Source organism: Pleurodeles waltl, chromosome 1_1 (assembly GCF_031143425.1).
Source record: "Pleurodeles waltl isolate 20211129_DDA chromosome 1_1, aPleWal1.hap1.20221129, whole genome shotgun sequence".
Taxonomy (NCBI): domain Eukaryota; kingdom Metazoa; phylum Chordata; class Amphibia; order Caudata; family Salamandridae; genus Pleurodeles; species Pleurodeles waltl.
This window is the reverse complement of record NC_090436.1, coordinates 995,826,835-995,846,501: the sequence shown is the minus strand read 5'-3', so window position 1 is coordinate 995,846,501 and position 19,667 is coordinate 995,826,835. Positions and strand designations below refer to the sequence as shown.

At 45.5% G+C, this 19,667-nt stretch overlaps 1 protein-coding gene across 2 annotated transcripts in view; it reads left to right on the top strand.

Annotated features, from left to right (window-relative positions):
- The window catches only part of USO1 (USO1 vesicle transport factor), a 565,160-nt gene that overhangs the window by 279,979 nt on the left and 265,514 nt on the right, over window positions 1-19,667 (top strand). For both annotated transcript variants that reach the window (XM_069230285.1, XM_069230286.1), the window contains exon 11: window positions 17,019-17,107. In XM_069230285.1, coding sequence (XP_069086386.1) covers window positions 17,019-17,107 — 89 coding nt within the window. The remainder of the gene's footprint in view (window positions 1-17,018; window positions 17,108-19,667) is intronic.

The window sequence follows — 19,667 nt, the reverse complement described above, 5'->3', positions numbered from 1 at the left end:
ACCAAGTTACTTTAGCTGGCCATCTCTGGCACACAAGCACCCTGTGGTAGGCAAGGTCCATCATGTCTGATAAATAGGTCTTTCAAAGCCTTCAGCATGGCCATGCCTTAGCTTTTCTTTCTGCTCAGTCAACCCATTGCCCCACATCGGAGTGAGTCCCATAAAAACACCTGCTCATTCTGTTGCAGGCTTTGTTTTTCAAAGGAACTATAAAGGTTTCTGGACTCTGAATTGGGAAAGTGTTGCTACTTTTGCTATTTCCCTCTGCCAAAGTGTGCTGGGGTCCTTCAGCCCATTTAAGACCCTAGACCTCTGAATGCCTTCTTGCAGAAGGACACTTTCAAAATACACTGACCCATGTCTTGCTGCCCTGGACCAGAGCAACTGGATGGTGTCCTTGGGCCTGCAGGGTGTGTATTTTTGAAACCTGTCCTGCAGTGCAATGTATTTTGTCTGTGGTTCCAGGTAGGCCAGGAGGATTTTTGGTGTTCACGAAAATGATAGCAGTGGCTGCTGCTCATCTTTGGAGGTTAAGAATACCACTTTTCCTTACATTGACGACAGGCTGTTGAAGTCTAATTGCAGTCAGTTGTAGTCCATCTCCAGACGATAGTGAACATCGTTATATAGTCAGGTGTTCATGAACAAAAAGCTGACATCACAGCTAACTGTTTCGCAGAGGTTTAGTTTCACTGGAGCTGTCCTGGATACAGTATTGTTCAGGGTCTTGCCACCATTGCAACAAGTCTAGTACATTGAAACTGTGATTCAGGTAATTCGGGCTCCATCCTGGATCTTGTTGCGAGCGGCTGTGAAGCTTCTTAGTCTCCTGCATCCTCCTTGTCGACGACACCAGGTGCTGTGTGTGGACTCTGAAGTGGAATCTAAAGTTCCAGTAGCCTCAGCACTAAGGAAACATGTTGCATAACATTCAGATATTGAAGGAGACTGCACATGATCTACACCTGTGACTGCAGGACTTCTGTTGGACCAGCAACAGGGCACTCTCTCACCCTGAGCTGACAGTGGTGAAGAATGTGTCACTGCAGTGTAGGGGAGATCATTTGGGGCAAGTGGAGATCAGAGGACCAGGGCCTCTGAGGGAAACTTGTCTTCATATCAACTTTCTAGAGTGAAGATTCTTGTGCTTGACCTTGAAGATCTTTCCGTCGTCCATCAAAGGGAAGGTGAATCAGGTTTTCACAGTTGGCACCACCGTAATGTGGTATTAAAGCAAGCAGGGGTGGAGTGGTGTTTTGAGTTATATGCCAAAAGGCTTGGTACCTATAGAGTTGATTGGAGTGTCAGGGCATCTTCCTGAACATGAACTACATGTCAGGGCCTGTGAATTCCAGCACAGACTCGCACAGCAGATGGTGTCTGGCAGACCAAGAATGACGAATACATCCCAAAGTGTTACAGGGCATCCTTTGGCAGTGGGGAGAACCCTGGCCAGATATTGTAGCCAACCCGCAGTGTCAAAGGTTTTGCACGTTGGAGTGTCCACAAGAACACTTGTTAGGAGAGGCATTCCAGCTTGACTAGAACTTCGGACTCTTGTATGCTGTCCCATCTCTGCCTCTCCTGCCCCGAGTTCTGAAAAAGATCAGGAACAACCAAGTCCAAGTAATTTTAGTGTTTCAGAGTTGGGCCAGGAGACTGTGGTACTTGGATCATCTAGACATGGGACACCTGTCATCTGATCAAGTTGCCCCTTAGGGAGGACCTGCTGTCTCGGCAACAGGGCAAGATCCTCCACTTATATATACACAATCTGCACCTCCATGTCTGTAGAGTAGGCTGCAGTAGTTAACTGCATTTGATCTGCCATCAAACTTTGTGTGTTAGAACTGACACCCTTCGTGTGGTTTCCCCTAACTTTGTGCCCTCTGACCTTCTGTTTTTTTCTGACATCAGTTTTGCTGCCTTTAGCATTTAGTGCACTCTGACACTGCTGACCATGCTGAAGTGCAGGTGCTCTGTACTCTTAAGCGTGGTAACATTGGCTTAGCCACAATTGGCATATTTAGTTAACCTGTGAGTTGCCAGTAAAGTGCATTATATGTGCTGAGGGCCTATAAATTAAATGGTACTAGTGGGCCTGAAGCACTGATTGTGCCACCCACTACGGTAGTCCTTTAAAGTACATGTCTGAGGCCTGCCACTGCAGAGCCTGTGTGTGCAGTTAAAACTGCCCGTTCAACCCGGGAAGTGTACCCACTTGCCAGACCCAAACCTTCCATTTTATTACAAGCAAGTCACCCCTAATGTAGGCCCTGGTTAGCCCCAAGTATTTATAAAGGGAACAACAGTCCTGCAAGTGAAATTGTAAGAGTCAAATATCCTATAGAAACCCAATGGTGTTTATGCTCAATATAGAAATGTAAAAGTAGAGACATTTATTTGAATTCAAGACAGCTGTAGTGGGGAGACAAGAACACAGGAAGAATAACAAACATCATGTAAGAAGCAAGATAAAAGTACTCAGTCATTACTTATGTGGAAGAGATTGCAGTTCAAAAGATGAGGCCACAATAGTACAGTATCCTTGCTCGTGTGTACTTTAAAAAAACAAAAATGTTCAAAGAACGAGTCAAGATATTCCGATTGACGACATTTCGATCCCTTAGTCCAATGCTAGGATCATCATAAGACATAAAATCTATGCCTGTGATGACATGGTTACAGAGCACATAACCCAGTGCCTGTTTAAACCAGAAAGTTACAGCTATGTTCTCACCCTGATTAGGGCCGTGTGAGGCCTGAATGCAAACACCAAATAACACAGAAGTACAGGAATCAATTGGGAACGGCTACATATATGAGGCTACTCTTATTTCCTCAAGTTTGCTCAGATATGCCAGCACACAATTCGGCTATCTTGTAAGTGAGCTAATTTGTTACAATATGAATTATATGTAGCCATTTGGGAAAAGATAGAAATACGGAGTTTGATATCCCTGAACTCGCAATGTAAAACCACAGCCTTTGGTGAAGTCGGATTTTAAATTGTAAGTCTGAAAATTCCACTTTTATAAAGGTGATATTTTCTTACTTTAACCGTTTTGTGCCTCTGCCTGTCTTTGAATACACGTCTGGGATAGATGACAACTGGGCCTTATGCATTCCCTCTAGACAGTCTCACATAAAAGGAGCCAGGGTGTGACGTTTGCATCCTGATGACCCATCACCAGGCTAAAGGGTCTTACTGAGCTAGATGGGAGGGAGGAGCTGACACACCTGAATAGGGATGTGCCTCTCCCCACACAAAGGGCTGCATTACCCCCTGTATAGTGCGTGGAGGCAGTGAAGGAATGGCAGGAACCTTGAGCACTTCAAAGGACTCTCTTTTAAGTCTCCTCTACCCTCCCCCCCCCTTACACTTAAAATCCTCCACTGGGGATACGTTCTGGACCCCAAACCTGACCAAATCAGAACTCTACTGGAACAAAGTACATTCAGCCAGGGAGAAGTACTGCTGTGGTGCCAGGAGGGGACTGCTACCCTGCAACTGCATTGCTGTCTTGACTTGCTTCTTGTTCTGTGCTATACTGTAGGAGGGACTGTCACTTTGTTACTTGCTTTGCTGTGTTGGCCTGATTGGCTGCTGCTTCTTGCCTGGAGTAAGGAGGACTGGACTTGTTTTCTACATCCTTGAAACCAAGATTCTCCAAGGGCTTGTTGGCTTGTTCCCCTGTTCTCCTGCAGTCTCAGGGACACTTCTCTTCTGGTTCTGCTGGACTCTGCAGTCGGTGAGTCTTACCCTTGATGAAGTGCCCCCTCCAGTCCTGGGCTTCAGAAGTGGGTTCTGCAGCTGTTTACTGCAAAACTGATGCAAAACTGATGCATCAACCTGACTGTGTGTGAAAACTTAAGGAATTGGTCCTTCTACGCCGACGCAGAGGCTGCCCCACAACATTGGATCTACAACCTGCATGGCTCAACGATGACGCATCACATTCAACTCTGTGGAGTTTGACGCAGGAGTCGACTGAGAGTTTGGGCGACGACGCAGTAACCTAACTCAGCACATTGCCTTTGCATCTGCTCCTCTTCGTTTACTCCATCCAAGTTACTGTTTCAGCAGACCCTGCTTGAGTTCTGTGGCTGGCCAGCCTTCTTGCCCAAAGGTGTGACTCCTTTCCACATTGGGCAGTCTGTCACCCTGCCTATGGTCTCTACCCCTCCTCATCCTTTGAAAGCAGAGAGGCTTCATTGGCTGGATTCCAAACGAGCTTTGATATGTTATTTTACCAAGGAACACTGTTTTGGTGATGATGACGGTTTTGTGGGATTGTTTGGGGTGAACAAGGGGAAGTCGGTGAAGAAGAGGACCCCATCGAAGTGGATAGTCCTCTTCATCAAGATCTGCTACACATTTATGTTATATTGATTTGTATAGCACACAAATTACCTGAGAGGCTATCCAGGTGCCTGACAATGTGTGTAGTTTTGTGGTCCCCATGGTGCTTTTATGAAGACCCAGGCCTTCAGCTTCTTGCAGAACCCAGAAGTGAGGAGGAGGCTCTGATATGTAGAGGGAGGTCGATGAATGTCTTGGGTGTGATGTAAGAGATGAGCGACCTCCAGTTTTCATGTTGTGGATGCGGGTAATGTGTGAGAGTGAGGCAGAGTGTAGGTGTCGGGTGGGTGGGTGAAAGTGTATGCAGCTGTTCAGGTATTATGGTCCTGTGTTATGTACGGGTTTGTATGAGTGCGTGAGTGCACAAGAAGTTTGAATGGCTGTGCTTGTGAATGGTGAGCCACTGAAGCGTCCTTAGGTGTAGTGTAACAGAATGCGATTGGGTGAGGGAATTTTTGGTATCAAACATTGCAAAATAATAAACCCTCACTGACCCAGTGATGGATTTTTCAAAAAATTCACACAGAGGGCACCTTAAAAGTGCCCTTTGAAAACCTTTCAACTACTAGTGTGTTGACTGACTGGTCCTGATCAGATCTGCCAGCACAGACTCGTTTCTTGCCCCCCAAGGTGTGGGAGCCAATGCTCTTGAGGACCTGAGACAAAAGCCTGAACTTTACAGAGGTGTTTCCACCTCACTCAGGCAGGATGGACATTCCCGGTTGGGAAGCTTCAAAGGCCTTGCCGTCTTTGTAGTGCGACCCACGTCTCCAAATGGAGATGACCAATCCCCCGGCCCCACTTTTGGCAGCAGCACAGGTGGGAAACTTAGTCAGATTAGGAGGTGTGCCCACTTCATGCCAGTCCCAACCCTAAGGTGGACGAGCTGAAGTGGACACTATTTTTTTAAATTCCTCCATCTGGTTTGGAAGGAATTAGGCCACTAGGGTTAGGGTTATTCCCACTTCCCAGCGGAAGTAGTCCTGGAAAGGGTGTAGTCACCCCAGAGGTGGGCAGCCCATTGGCTACCGCCTGGCACTTCCTGTTATGCCTCTAAATTGAGTATTTAGGTGGCACCCCTGAACCAAAGAACTCAGATCCTGAAGACCTAGAAAGATGAGGACAAAGAAGACTTGCACCGGCAGAAGAGGAAACGAAGCAGCAGCTGACCTCTTCAGACTGCCTCCTGACCTCAAAAGACTCTGCCCAGAAAGCCAACTCGTTCGCCCTTCAGTAAAGACTCAAATCTCCCTTGAAAAGCATACTTGCTCTGCAACAAGAAACTCCAAGGAAAAGAGACTGCAGCTGCTGGAACTCCAAAGACCTGACACCTGAAGTGACTACTGCACCTGTCATCCACGACCCAAGGTGAAGCCAACCAATGGTGCCAACGTGAGTCTGCAGCTGCCCAGAGACCCAAGTCCAGTGTGGTCTTGTCTCCCTCATCTTGGACTCACTGGAGACGCCTGCAGCTTCTGCACGCCGGCCCCTCTCCTGCAGCTTTGTTGTGTGCAGCAACCACTGCACCCATCTCCCTTGGCCCCATCTGAGGTGGGTCACTGGTGCCAGTGACGTCTCATGGCTCCTAAGAGCTCGAGTTCACCCCTTTCGGACTCCCCGGCAATGCCTTCAGCCTCACCAAGCCAGACCCCCTGACCGCTAGTGCTCCCGGACAAGAAAACGCAACATCTAAAAACACCCCTGCATCTATCACCACTGGGCACAGGAGAAGAGGACCAAAGGTTCACCTACCTCCCCGAGCATACCAAGTCTACTAACTTCCTGGTTGTTGTCTCTGACTGGCTTCCTAGACGGAGCCTGCAGCTTGTTTGTCACAAGGTCTAACTCCCATATAGACCATTGGGCACCCATCGCCTTACTGCACCTCTACACCCAGCCACTCCAATGCACCCGGTGTGACCTCTTGGTGTGGTTCTGATCAGTGCTCCCTGATTTCGACCTTGTAAGTCTTTGTTAACCCTGTGTTTTGCTGAACATTGTATTTCCTTCATAGGAAAACATTGAGAGAACTCTGAAAATTGCACAAAGTGTTGATTTCTGAAACTGCAAAGTATTTATGCTTAAACGTCCACTTACCTGATTACAAAGTTCTTTGGATTGAAACATAAATAAAAAAAGAAATGTTTGTAAATTGGTCTTGAATTTATTTCTTAGTGTCTCATTCATTGCCTCTGTGAGTACAACAAATACTTAGCACTACCCTCTGATAAGTCTAACTGCTCACCCACACTTCCACAAAAATAGAGCAGTAGTCCTATCTACTTTTGTCTCTGCAAAGCCAATTGGGGATCCACTTGACTTTCTGCACAGTGTTCTTCATTTAAGTTCACTTTATAGTGAGCCAGCTTCCTACAAAGACTTTCTAGTCTGAATCCACTTCACAGACATTGACCTAGATAGGTGCTGCTTTGGTACCTATTCTTAGATGAGGAATATGTGGTTAGGAGCATGAGAGGATGGATATGATTATGGTACTGACGAGATTAACCAAATTATCAACACCTCCTTCAAGGAGAGCAAAGTCCTGTGAGAGTTCATAAAACAAATAAAACTGTCTGTCATATTTAAAAAAAGACTTAGCTCTCCAAATTGGTGGAGAAAGTAGTGACAAATCTGCTTCTGCACGATATAGAGAAAACAATTTCCTTGAATTACCCAGGCTTATGACTCCGAGTTATGTGTTTACCTCAACCGTAGACTATTTCCGATATACCATGAACAGCAGAAGTTCAGGAATAACAGTACTTCTCTATCTCACCACTGCTTTTGAAACAATAGTTCAGACCATTCTTTATCAGCAGCTGTTAGAATGTGGAATAATTAATCAAGCACATTCGTAGTTACGATCCTTCCTCTGGAAGAACTCGACAATTTCTTTTGGGCCCTTTCCTTTTGGCAGCCACGTCATTGGAGTGAGGAGTCCCTCAAGGTTGTTCTCTGCCCCCTTTGCTTTTCGATATATATGTACATCCTCTGGCTGAACTACTAAACAACCTAACATCACTGCTTAGCTTTACTTTGGTGGCAGAACCTTGGCTCTGGTTAGACACCAATCGTAAGCTAGATCTTCACATTTCCAAGGTCACCTAGTCATGTATATATCAAATGTCTGTCTTAATGTGGATTTTTTCCGTCCTTAGTTTGTCTCATAAAATCCGAGTGGCAAATGCTTTTGTTAAGTCTATCTTGACTTCACCAAATTTGCTTATTATTTGGGATTACCTCTTAAAGCAGCAGATAAACTGCAAAAGATCCAATATGCCCAGCTGGGCAGGACTACGGCCTAAAGCAAAATTGAATCAGTGGCTTAAGCCTCCATGTAAAGAAGTGTATAATCTTTAAAACCTCCTGCTTAGTGTATAAGATCTATAACAATGGAACTCCTGTTGTCTTCACCAAAATAATACTAAGAAATACGTTCTTTCTATTAATTTAAGATTGGGTTCTTAACCAAAACTCATAGTTCCTAGTTTTAAATACTGTAAGTGGGGCAACCACTCTGTTTTGTTTCCGTAAGCCTTTAATTGGAATGCTTTTATAGTTGAGATCTGCGATATACCATGACTGTTGCATTTGAAGGGTACCTTAAAAACTTGACTTTTTAATAGTGATTATTAACCTCCCAATTCCATCTTGTCTGGATGTATCTCTTAACCCGCTTCAGCATCCTTTTGTCAGTTCCTTTTTTCCTCCATTTTCAATGAGGATTTGGAGCTTACTCTGTCAGACATTCTCTTCAGAGATAGCTCTTCTTTAATTAGATTTTTCTGATTTGCACTGATAGAATGTCACCTTCCAAGAGATCGGGGTTTAAACCCTGTAAGGATTGTGATGGAGAAATAGCCATAACTAACATTCCTCTGGTGTCTGGTAGTCTGAGCACAATGCGAAGTCTTGCTGGTAATGCCTAAGCGTACACCCCAAGGTCATTGAACAGTGGGAGGCTCAGCTTTTAATGACCATAGCCTATAAAGACTGTGAAGCCAGAAAACCTAGACCTCGGTTGAAGTCGCAATTGTTGAGAGAGAAAGCGCAAAACGAAAAAAAGAAACAATAAGTGACCTAGGCAATCCTCGTGTCCAGTGAGTTTGCTATCTGAGCCTGATTTGGTCCTTATTCCAACCGAAGACCAAGCACCTGAGGTTCTAAAGGACCTAGCGCTGGCCTTGATTCCTTCCAATGGCACAGGAAAACCACCTCAGGGCAACGGCCTGGCTCAGGGGCTCTACCTAGAGTTCTTAAATCCTGGAGCAGAACTAGTGTTATTCCTTAAAGTGATGTTTGTTTTCAGAGGGCCATGGGCCCTTCTGGAGTGCTTGCAGTCCCCTGTGACCTGTAGAGGGCACCATCTGGCCTATTGCTAACTGGCCTTTCCTCTGCCCCATTTGTCTTCTTCCTACCAATGCAACAGTGTCATTGGAACTGGCTCCATTGCTGCTTTCCTTCCCTCTACATAGTTCTTCCACAGCTTCTTTGCTTGGTCCTTCTGTGCCGCCAGTTCCACTTAAGTTACTGTATACAGTGTTCTGGCATACAAGTCACGCAGGGAAGCACAGAGGCTGTAAGATTAGCACTATAGAGTAACAATCTGTACTCTTCTTCACAAAAACATGGAGCCCTTAGAAGACTTGCAGCATGACACTGACAGGAGTGATATGCAATACATCCTTTCAGGTCTGGACTTTCATGGAGTTAGTAACGCCATTGGTAGCAACACTTTTCCGGAGTTGGAAATTGATGTTGTCACTGGTCCTCTGCTGGAGGTCAGTTCCTATCAGTCTGTCAAAGGAGAGGCTGCGGATGTTTTACAGCTACCCCCTGCCTTTAGAAGAGATGTCAAAGTAAGCAGAAAATCCCCTTACCACCATAAATGCTAAATATTACTCTAAAAAGGCACAAGAACAAATTTATTCAAGTGTCCGGATGTGTATTATTTAAACATATTGTTTTCAATTTTTTGAGGAGTTAGAATTACTCTAGTTAGAATGGGGGGGCAATTGGGGCCTTCCAATGTGTGGCTATCAGACGTTTATACGTCACGAATGCTAAATCTACAAACTTGTGGGTGTGCTTATCTTTTTTTTTCCGGTGTCGTATATTAAGTAGACAGGATTCTGGAGTCTGGATAAGCGGTTGGCCTGATAGGTCTATGGTTGTGTTGACGATTTGGTTCCGGCCAGTGTTGATCGTGCGACATTCCCAGACCATATGGTAAAAGGTCGCCGCTGGGGCAGCGCATCTTGGACATATGGAGTTAGCTCCTGGATATATTTTATGAATATGAGCTGGGGAGAGGTAGGCCTGATGCAAATAATTGAATTGCGTGTATCTTAGTCTAAAGTTGCGTGATACGGACTTAATCGAAGTGAGGGCTGTGTCCCAGGATTTTTGTGCTATTGGTGTAGGAAGAGCGGAGTCCCAGCGAAGTTTGACCTGGGTTAGAGCTTTACAACTTCTTGATAGGAGTATTTTGTATAATTTGGTAACAGTGTGTTTTGCCTCTCCCATAGAGAGTATTGCAGTAAGTAGGAGAGATTCATTTGGTTCACTTTGACCACAGCCCCATGTGTTACGTAGGAGATTATTGATGGCGTTGAATGTCAGAAAGGCTCGTGGCTGCATTGCCCCCGCAGCCGTCAAGTCTACGAACTTGATTGCTCTGGATTCGGTATATAGGTCACCTGTATAGAGGGTATTAACCGTTCGTATTTATGATGGGAGGATAAGGCATGGAAGCCCGGGATCTGTGGTATTGGGATCAAGGGAGAATAGGGGAGTGATGGCATTTTGCCTTGTACATATCTCTTCCAGCAATGCCTGGCCGAATTAAGCAGGGGAGTATTATGTCGTAGATGAGGGAGCACTGTTAATAACCATGCCAATATCTGTGTAGGGGTTATGTAATCCATTATTGCTGTGACCTCTGTGTTGGACGGCTCATTGAGCCATTTGGTGACCCATTGAAGTTGGGCTGCTGCATAATATAGCTCAAGGTTCGGCATACCTAAACCACCTTCCTCTTGCGGGTATTGCGTGGTGTTTAAAGCTACTCTGCGTCTGTCTCTACCCCAGAGTAAGTCAGTTAGTAGTGAATGCGCTTTATGGAAAAACGAGCGCGGTAAGGCCAACGGGAGTGCCGAGAAATAATATAAAAATCACGGTAATATTAGCATCTTGACTATTGCTATCCGGCCCATGGGCGAAAGGGGCAAGGAACTCCAAAATGCCAGGGAGCCACGGGTGGAGCGGAGAAGCCTATCTAGGTTACCTTCTCTTAGGTCTGCCATAGAATGGTACACTTGGACACCCAGGTATTTGAAGGTTTGGTACGACCATGTTAATTGATGTGTGGAGGATGATGTTTGTTGTTCAGAGGGCAAACCAGTGAGGGGAAAGATACAGGATTTAGACCAGTTCACACGTAAGCCAGACACCAGGGCGAAGCTATCTAATATATGCATTATCTTGGGCAGGTAGTCAGAGTGGTTGCGTAAATATACCAGGGCATCATCTGCATACAAAGATATTATATGATATGCTTCAAACTCCCTTATTCCCCATTTATGTGCGTACCTCCTGAACTTAATTGCAAGTGGTTCCATAGCTATTGCGAATAGCAATGGTGATAGTGGGCAGCCCTGTCTTGTTCCTCTGCACACAGGAAAGGCTTCCGATACCATCTGGCCGGTTTTAACTCGGGCTGTTGGTTTGGAATATAGTGTTGTAATCCAATTAATGAAGCCGCTCTTGAATCCAAACATCTTAAGAGTGTTAAATAGATATTCCCAGCCTAGCGTATCAAACGCCTTCTCGATGTCCAGTGACACAGTCACGCTTTCTGGGTCAGTAGTGTGGTGCATGATACGAATTAGGCGCCTTATGTTAATGAAATTGTTTCTACCCGGGATAAATCCCGACTGATCTGGGTGTATCAAGTCAGGTAGATGGGGGAGTAATCTATTTGCTAGAATTTTCCCAAGAAGTTTGCAATCGGTGTTCAGCAAAGAGAGTGGTCTGTATGATCTGACATCCAAAGGGTCCCGCCCAGGTTTTGGTAGGACCACTATTAGTGCTTCCCTCATGGAGTCTGGTAATTGTTTTCTGTTGCGTGCTTCATTAAACACCTCTATCAGGGGTTGCAACAGGTGAGTACTTTGCGAGTTATAATATTCTGGCGGTAAACCGTCTGTGCCAGGGGTCTTGCCTCGTGCCATCTGAGAGAGGGCCAAGCGGAGTTCTTCGATAGTGATGGGGCCGTCTAGGATATCTGCGTTGTTGACGATGCTCGAGTTTTGGGGAATCTGAGTTAGGAATTCGGCAAGTTGCTGTTCTGTGGGAGGTGTAGAAGATTGGTATAACGTGTGATAATATGTGTAAAAGGCCTTGTTGATGTCAGTTTGGGTGTTGACCACTATTCCTGTTTGTAATTTGATAACTCCTATCGGCGAAGATTGCGGTGATTGGCGCACTAGCCACGCCAATAGTTTGCCCGATCTATCTCCCTCAGCATGTTGTCTCATTTTAAAATGTCTATAATTGTGTTTACCGAGGCTGACGTCCGTTTCTCTATATTTTGCCCTCAGTGCTATAAGTGTTTCTGGTGGTGTATTGTTTGTTGAGGCTTCAATCTCTGCACTATGTATTTTGGCTTCCAATTTTAGTAATTCTGAGGACAGCATTTTCTTAATGCCCACCGATGCTGCCAAGCAGTGCCCTCTAACTACTACTTTATGGGCATCCCATTCGGTAGCTCGGGTTGATGTTGAATTTTTATTTAGAGAAAAATAGGTTGATAGGCATGTGGACAATTCAGTGTTAAAGGGGGGGTCATTTAAGGCGTCTGGCTGTAGGCGCCATGTTGGAATGCGGGCATGAATATATCCCCACAGCAGCATGAAGTAGTGTGGATTATGGTCTGATATGGTGGGGCTAGGTAGCCAGATGTAGTTACCTTTGGGATTATGTTAGATGTAGCGAAGAACATGTCTAGTCTGGTATAAAGTTTGTGTACTGGTGAATAAAACGAGTACTCGCGTAATGTGGGGTGGGAAGTTCTCCATATTTCAGTAAGCATGTTATTAGCAGCCCATTCTATCAGATCAAGCGATGCTCGTTTAGCCGGTGCGCGTTCTAGTGGGGGAATAGAACGGTCTTTTAAAATATCCAGAACGCAGTTAAAGTCTCCACCCCATATGGCATCTATTGCGGGGTCGCTGAGCATGCTACTGCCCGTTGTCCCTAGAAAGTCGCGTTGATTTATATTAGGAGCATATAAGGTTATCAAGGCTAATGGGACGCCATCTAAAGTGCCTTCTAGAACTACATACCGCCCGTCTGGGTCGCACTGTTTGTGGGACACAGTATATGGGACCCCGGGGGCTATCCAGATTACAGTTCCTCTGGCATATGACGAAAAGGTGGTCCCATATAGTTGTCCTTTCCACTTTGTTTTAGTTAGTGCCAACAAGGATTTATCTAAATGGGTCTCCTGTAGCATGGCTATGTGTATCTGGTGCCTCCTAAGATATGTGTAAATCCGATGTCTTTTACTTGCGGAAGCCATGCCCTTTACATTCCATGTTAGGGTTTTATATTGTGTAGTATATTGTTTATTTTGCGATGCCATAGGGTTTGTGTAAGATATTCTAAGGGGATACCGCTCGGGGTTGTGTAAGCCCAAATTTTCTTTGCTATTTGGTATCTATACCCACCAACTAGCTTTCTAGCTACTGAAGTGTGTGCCTTGTTTTTAAAGTTTACATTCTGATGTGACGCTCTATAATTAGTACATGTCAATATACATAATAACAAAACTTTCCATTCAACTACAGCTACAAGATCTGCTATGTTTAACGACAGTAGCAGGTGAGATAAAAACAGGGGTATAATAAAACTTGTCTGCTTGGGGTAACAGTCCATATAGTGTGGAGGGTGATCCATGGTTACGGGTGTTGGAGTGGTTTTAGAACCGGCCTATTTTGCGGATGTTGATCTCATTGCCAGGACCGAGCGGCGGCAGACCGGACACACAAGCCAGGGAAAGTATTTATGCAATTGTAAACAACGACAGAGACTAAGTAGTAACAGCAGAAGAAATGGTATCCTGTACGTGGAAACAAGTATTTAACAGATGTCGTCTGCTGTTCTCGGAGTGAGGTTTGGGCCCCGCTCAGTTTCCGTTGAGTCAGAGTTTAACTCTAGTTCAGGTTCAGCTTCTGATTGCTCGGAGAGAGATGTCGGTGATACATTGGCAAATCGCTGCGCAGACTGTAGTAGTAGCGATCTTTCTACTCGTGATTGTTCAGGGGAAGGTTTGTTGGCTTGTTTACTGCGAGGTTTACGTTTGTTTCTCGGGGGTAGGCTTTTATCGTTAAGTGGTGGAGGATCAGCTAGTCCTTTTGCGTGAAGCCATGTCCATGCGTCCTCAGGAGTAGTAAAGAATAGGGTACGAGTGACGTCTTGTACTCGGAGTTTAGCGGGGAACAGCAAGGAGTATTTAATATTGTGTTCTCTGAGACGCTCTTTGACCCGGTAAAATGAGTTTCGTTTTTTTTGTACCTCCACTGTGAAGTCTGGGTAGGCGGTTATTTGCGTGTTCTCAAAGTGTATTGGGTTTAATTGTCGGAATAATTGTAATATAAGGTCTCTGTTGCGGTAATTCAATAGTTTTGCTATGAGGGGACGCGGATAGGCACCCGGTGGAGGGGGTCTGCCCGGAATCCTGTTGGCGCGTTCTATTGAAAAGAACTTTGGAACGTTATTTTTCAACACCGTTTCAGTCAGCCATTTTTCGATAAAGAGTTCTGTATTTGGGCCTTCGACGCGCTCTGGAAATCCCACAAACCGAATGTTGTTTCGTTGCGACCTGCCTTCGGCTTCTTCCGCTCGTCGCTTAAGTGTCTCAACTTCTGCTGTTATGGCGCTTAATTGGGATTTAACTTCTAAAATAGATGGTTTAAGGTGTGACGTATCTTTTTCAAGTTCAACGACCTTTTCTGCTAGCGCCTGCTGGTCCGTACGAAGCAAGTTAACATCTTCCGTGATTGAGCCAATTTTCGCTTCCAGAGTTGTTTTAGTTTCCAGTATGGCTTGCAGCAATTTTTCGAATTGTGTTGAGTGCGTTTGCAATGTCTCTTCCATTTTCTGAAGGGTTTGGTATGCGTCTGTGGCTCCGGGTGCTAGAGGTGGGTTAGTTGGGCCCATGGTTCCTGGGGGTGCACGTGGGGTCTTCGGTTTTCCCATCAGACGGTACACGTTTAAAGTTATTGCCAAACTCCGAATTCAGCGTTGTGTTATTTTAGTTTTGTCACGGAGGCTAAGTGCTGCAGCGTCGGCGGCGTGTCACTTGCGATGTATAGGAGTTAAATCACGGCACAGTGTCTGCGAACGACAGGCGGCTTCCACCTTTCCCCACACTACGCACTCGCCTGTTGGCACTGCGAATGGCTGTTCCTGTTTCCGCTAATCTCTGCGCCGTTATGGTATCGGCTCTGTTTCAGCCTATCTACTAGGTACTATTTTTCTTTGCTTGCCCCTTTTATGTTGATCAGTCTCGCTCTCTCTTTCAAATTTCTACAGCCTACTCTGGCTACATCACGTTGTTTATGGCCCCTTAGTAGCAATATTACTGTGTGTCTAGCGGTTTTCCCAGACGTTTATTCTATCAGCCGGGGGACCATCCGTTCTTTAATGAAACACAAGAGGTCTATGGGGGTTATTCCGTCCAGTTTCCTTCAATCAGACGTTCGCCGGGGCGGGAGTCCCAGGGATTCGCACCTACCGCCTCTTGGTAGCCCTATAATGTAAAGCCAGCACGGTTTCCGCCAGCTTAGTTTGTCAGATCAGGAGCACTAGAGTGCTTCTCAGCGCAGTCTCGCTGCAGTGGAGGGCGCCACGAGCGTCTCTCGGGACTGTCACGAGTTAGGCTTCTATGGTAGCTCCCACGGGCCTACGTGCGTTGCCTGGTGGGAGATGGTTTTCAACACTAGTGGGTCTGGACGTCCTCCCCGCAGCACTTCGCCTCCACCTCCGGTCGGGAGCTCTGCTATCCCATAGCCAGCGCGGCACCCAACGCCACACTCTTCCAGGCCGCAAGCGCTCAGAGGCTTCTCAGCACGATTGCGCAGCGAAGGATGGCGGCGCAAGCGTCCCTCGGAACTTGTGTGAGCTGGGCGTCTTGGGCAGTTCCCACAGGTCTGTGTGTGTTGCCCCTTGTGTCCCACTTTCAAGCTCCTACACTTACTGCTTTGCGGTAGCACCGCATTGTGTAGTCAGCGCGGTTCCGGCTGGCTCAGCTTTTCATTTCTGAAGTCCGCGGTGCTTCGTAGCGCGATCTCGCGGCGCGGCAGGTTGCCGCTGGTAACTCTCCGGCCCGGCGCGAGTCGCTCGGCTTGGTTAGCTCCCTCGCGTCCGCGCTCGATTCCACCGCCGCTCCGCAACTAGGAGGGGATGTTTTTTCCTCCGCAGCGGGTCGGATCGCCTTCTTTGCAGGATTTTGATTATAGGCCGGGTCGGAGCTGCGAGTTATACGTCTGACCCGGTCGCCATCTTGGACACGCCCCCAACTATTACTGGTATTTTTAATGCACGTTTTTACAGGTTTTACAGATGTTTGTTGTACAGTGTCCAAAGTACGTCTTTTGGAGTCACTGTATCCTTAAATCAGCTGTTTGCAGCCCATATTCAAATATCCAGTTTTATGTTGAACATCATATAAGTATTTAATTTATCGTCTTGTATTTGCTATATCTTAGTGAGTAGAAAATTGGTCTCTCTCAACATCATCTAGACTTTCCTTGCATGACAAAGCGATCTGTGTTGTCTTTAAGAGCACTGTTTTTATTACACTTAAAATTGTTCCTTCTAGGTGTTTGACTCCATATTTTACATATTTTGCCTTCACAGTAGAAACTTTTCAGTCCTCAAATACAGGGAGCGCCTTTAAGCTACTGGTGTTCTTGGGTGAATGTTTGTTTTTCTGAAGTTCCCTGCAGAACTTTGTTTTTACCATATTTGTTTTTCTGGAAAGGTTAGTCTGTACAGTGTATATTGAGATCCCGGTGATTGAGCTGATGCATTTTTCAGAGGTAAGTTAGGAATGTTTTATTTATTTTGAATGATTTGTCTAAATCTAAAGGTAGAATATCATGAATCAGTTGCAGCCTGTTTCTGAAAGAATCTGCTGCAGTTAAAACATAGTTATGGCAGAGCATATGTGGGTCTGCAGCTAATAAATATTGTGAATATGCCATGTCCAGTGCTGAGCATATATTTCAGAACTTAATTGATAAATGAAATCTTTGCCAGAGACCATTCCTTAATCTAGAATACTGTTTAGTACTCTACTCAAAGATTAATCCATAAACTGAGAGCAATCCATGACCAATAGGTAGCAAGGGACTTGTCCTTTTTATTCTGAGCAGAAAATATTGAAACTGAGCTGTGACAGTACCCAGTAGCTTGCGTTGGACATCTATCTTTCAACATTAGTTTCTAAATGTTATCACATAGTTCCAGTCGGCTGCAACTGAAGGACGATGTTTTAAACTGATTGAACTAATGAAGTTCATTACTCTCATCGATGGGTACTGGGCATGCAGTTGGTAATCAATATATATTATTCTTTCCTCAACAGACTATCAACACGGTGTCAGAAGTCATTCGGGGCTGCCAAATTAACCAGGATTACTTTTCTTCTGTAAATGCACCTTCCAACCCACCAAGGTAGGAGTTGTAGCAATTTTGAAGTTTTTTGTAGTCTGTTTTAACCCTAATAACTCTACTAAGGACATTCATGTTTGGTTTCCAATTAAGTTCTGGTCTTCTAGAGTTCTGTTCAACTCTAAGAACAAATATTTCCATTGTCCTCTCTACTCCCAAACAGATCTATAGTATGGGAGTAGAGGTGACATTGGCGACATATTTCAGTGTATTGAAATGTTTTTCCAGGTAAAACGTATGCAACAAGAAATGTAATGCCATTAAAACTTTAGGAGTCAGCATGCAGAGGTTATTTAGAAAAGTTATCGGAGAAAATAAAGTTAACTAGCACTTTAAAATATTTAAGATCGAGGATCGGACTAACTATTACTTCCAAATGATGTAGGCTCATGAAAGCCCTGGGCACACATACTTGTTATCAGAACATGTTCAAAGCCCCTTCATTGATTCCAGAGGTTTTTCCCTAAAAATCTGCTCTGACTACCACTTTGGACATGGAACGTTGGCATTTCCACTGATTTATTTTTCTTAACATCCTTTTATTTAAAGAAAGGAGGAACATAATTTTTACTTGTTTGGCACAATGTACTGAAGGAAAATGTATGTAAACAGTTGCATTTATGTTTAATGTTTCTGTAACTGCATAGCAAAGATATACGTTTTAGTATTTTTTGACTAGGCATGTGCATAGCATGCAGATGTAATGTGAAATTGAAAGAAATGTTGTACTTGCATGCTTCTTGCCCCACATAGCTATTGTACACAATGTTCACCTGTAGGAAAGCTCCAGGTTCATCCCCAACTGGACCAGGCAAAATACTTTTCATGGTCAGTTTGAATAATTTTTCCAGCTAGAATGTGCATGGATCCTTTTTGAGAGGCAAATTAAACCATATTACAGAACATAAGCTCAGCAAAAGCTGTAGAAAAAGGGGAAGATGTGATGGATTTTGTTCTAGGCCTGGTTGGTCTTAGACATGGGTCTTCACAACTAACTGTATAATACTTGAAGGCTCGGTTCAACTTCTCTGACACATTCAAGCGGGTCAGCTCTTATTTGATTAATTACTGTTGCCATTGCAATACTTTGACTAGGGGAAGAGGCTTCTCCTTTCGATAGAAAAGATTGCAGACTGTAGGAAGTTGGCTCTGTATGCACTATTTCAAAGTAAGGAATAGTATGCACAGAGTCCAAGGGTTCCCCTTAGAGGTAAGATAGTGGCAAAAAGAGATAATACTAATGCTCTATTTTGTGGTAGTGTGGTCGAGCAGTAGGCTTATCAAAGGAGTAGTGTTAAGCATTTGTTGTACATACACACAGGCAATAAATGAGGAACACACACTCCGAGACAATTCCAGGCCAATAGGTTTTTGTATAGAAAAATATATTTTCTTAGTTTATTTTAAGAACCACAGGTTCAAATTCTACATGTAATACTTTGCATGAAAGGTATTGCAGGTAAGTACTTTAGGAACTTTTAATAATCACAATAGCATATATACTTTTCAAATAAAACACATATAGCTATTTTAAAACTAGACAGTGCATTTTTCACAGTTCCTAGGGGAGGTAAGTAATTGTTAGTTCTTGCAGGTAAGTAAACCACCTACGGGGTTCAAGTTTGGGTCCAAGTTAGCCCACCGTTGGGGTTCAGAGCAACCCCAAAGTTACCACACCAGCAGCTCAGGGCCGGTCAGGTGCAGAGTTCAAAGTGGTGCCCAAAACGCATAGGCTTCAATGGAGAAGGGGGTGCCCCGGTTCCAGTCTGCCAGCAGGTAAGTATCCGCGTCTTCAGAGGGCAGACCAGGGGGGTTTTGTAGGGCACTGGGGGGGGGGGGGGCACAAGTTAGCACAGAAAGTACACCCTCAGCAGCACGGGGGCGGCCGGGTGAAGTGTGCAAACACACGTCGGGTTTCCAATAGGTTTCAATGGGAGACCAAGGGGTCTCTTCAGCGAGGCAGGCAGGCAAGGGGGGGGCTCCTCGGGGTAGCCACCACCTGGGCAAGGGAGAGGGCCTCCTGGGGGTCACTCCTGCACTGGAGTTCCGATCTTTCAGGTCCTGGGGGCTGCGGGTGCAGGGTCTTTTCCAGGCGTCAGGATCTGGGAGTCAGGCAGTCGCGGTCAGGGGGTGCCTCGGGATTCCCTCTGCATGCGTCGCTGTGGGGGCTCAGGGGGGACAACTTTGGTTACTCACAGTCTCGGAGTCGCCGGGGAGTCCTCCCTGAAGCGTTGTTTCTCCACAAGTCGAGCCGGGGGCGTCGGGTGCAGAGTTGAAAGTTTCACGATTCTGGCTGGAAATGCTGTTGTCTTCAAGTTGCTTCTTTGGAAACAAAGTTGCAGTCTTGGGTGAACAGGGCCGCTGTTCTCGGGAGTTTCTTGGTCCTTTTAGAGCAGGGCAGTCCTCTGAGGATTCAGAGGTCGCTGGTCCTGGGGAAAGCGTCGCTGGAGCAGTTTTCTTCCGAAGGGGGGAGACAGGCCGGTAGAGCTGGGGCCAAAGCAGTTGGTGTCTCGGTCTTCTCTGCAGGGTTTTTCAGCTCAGCAGTCCTCTTCTTCTTAGGTTG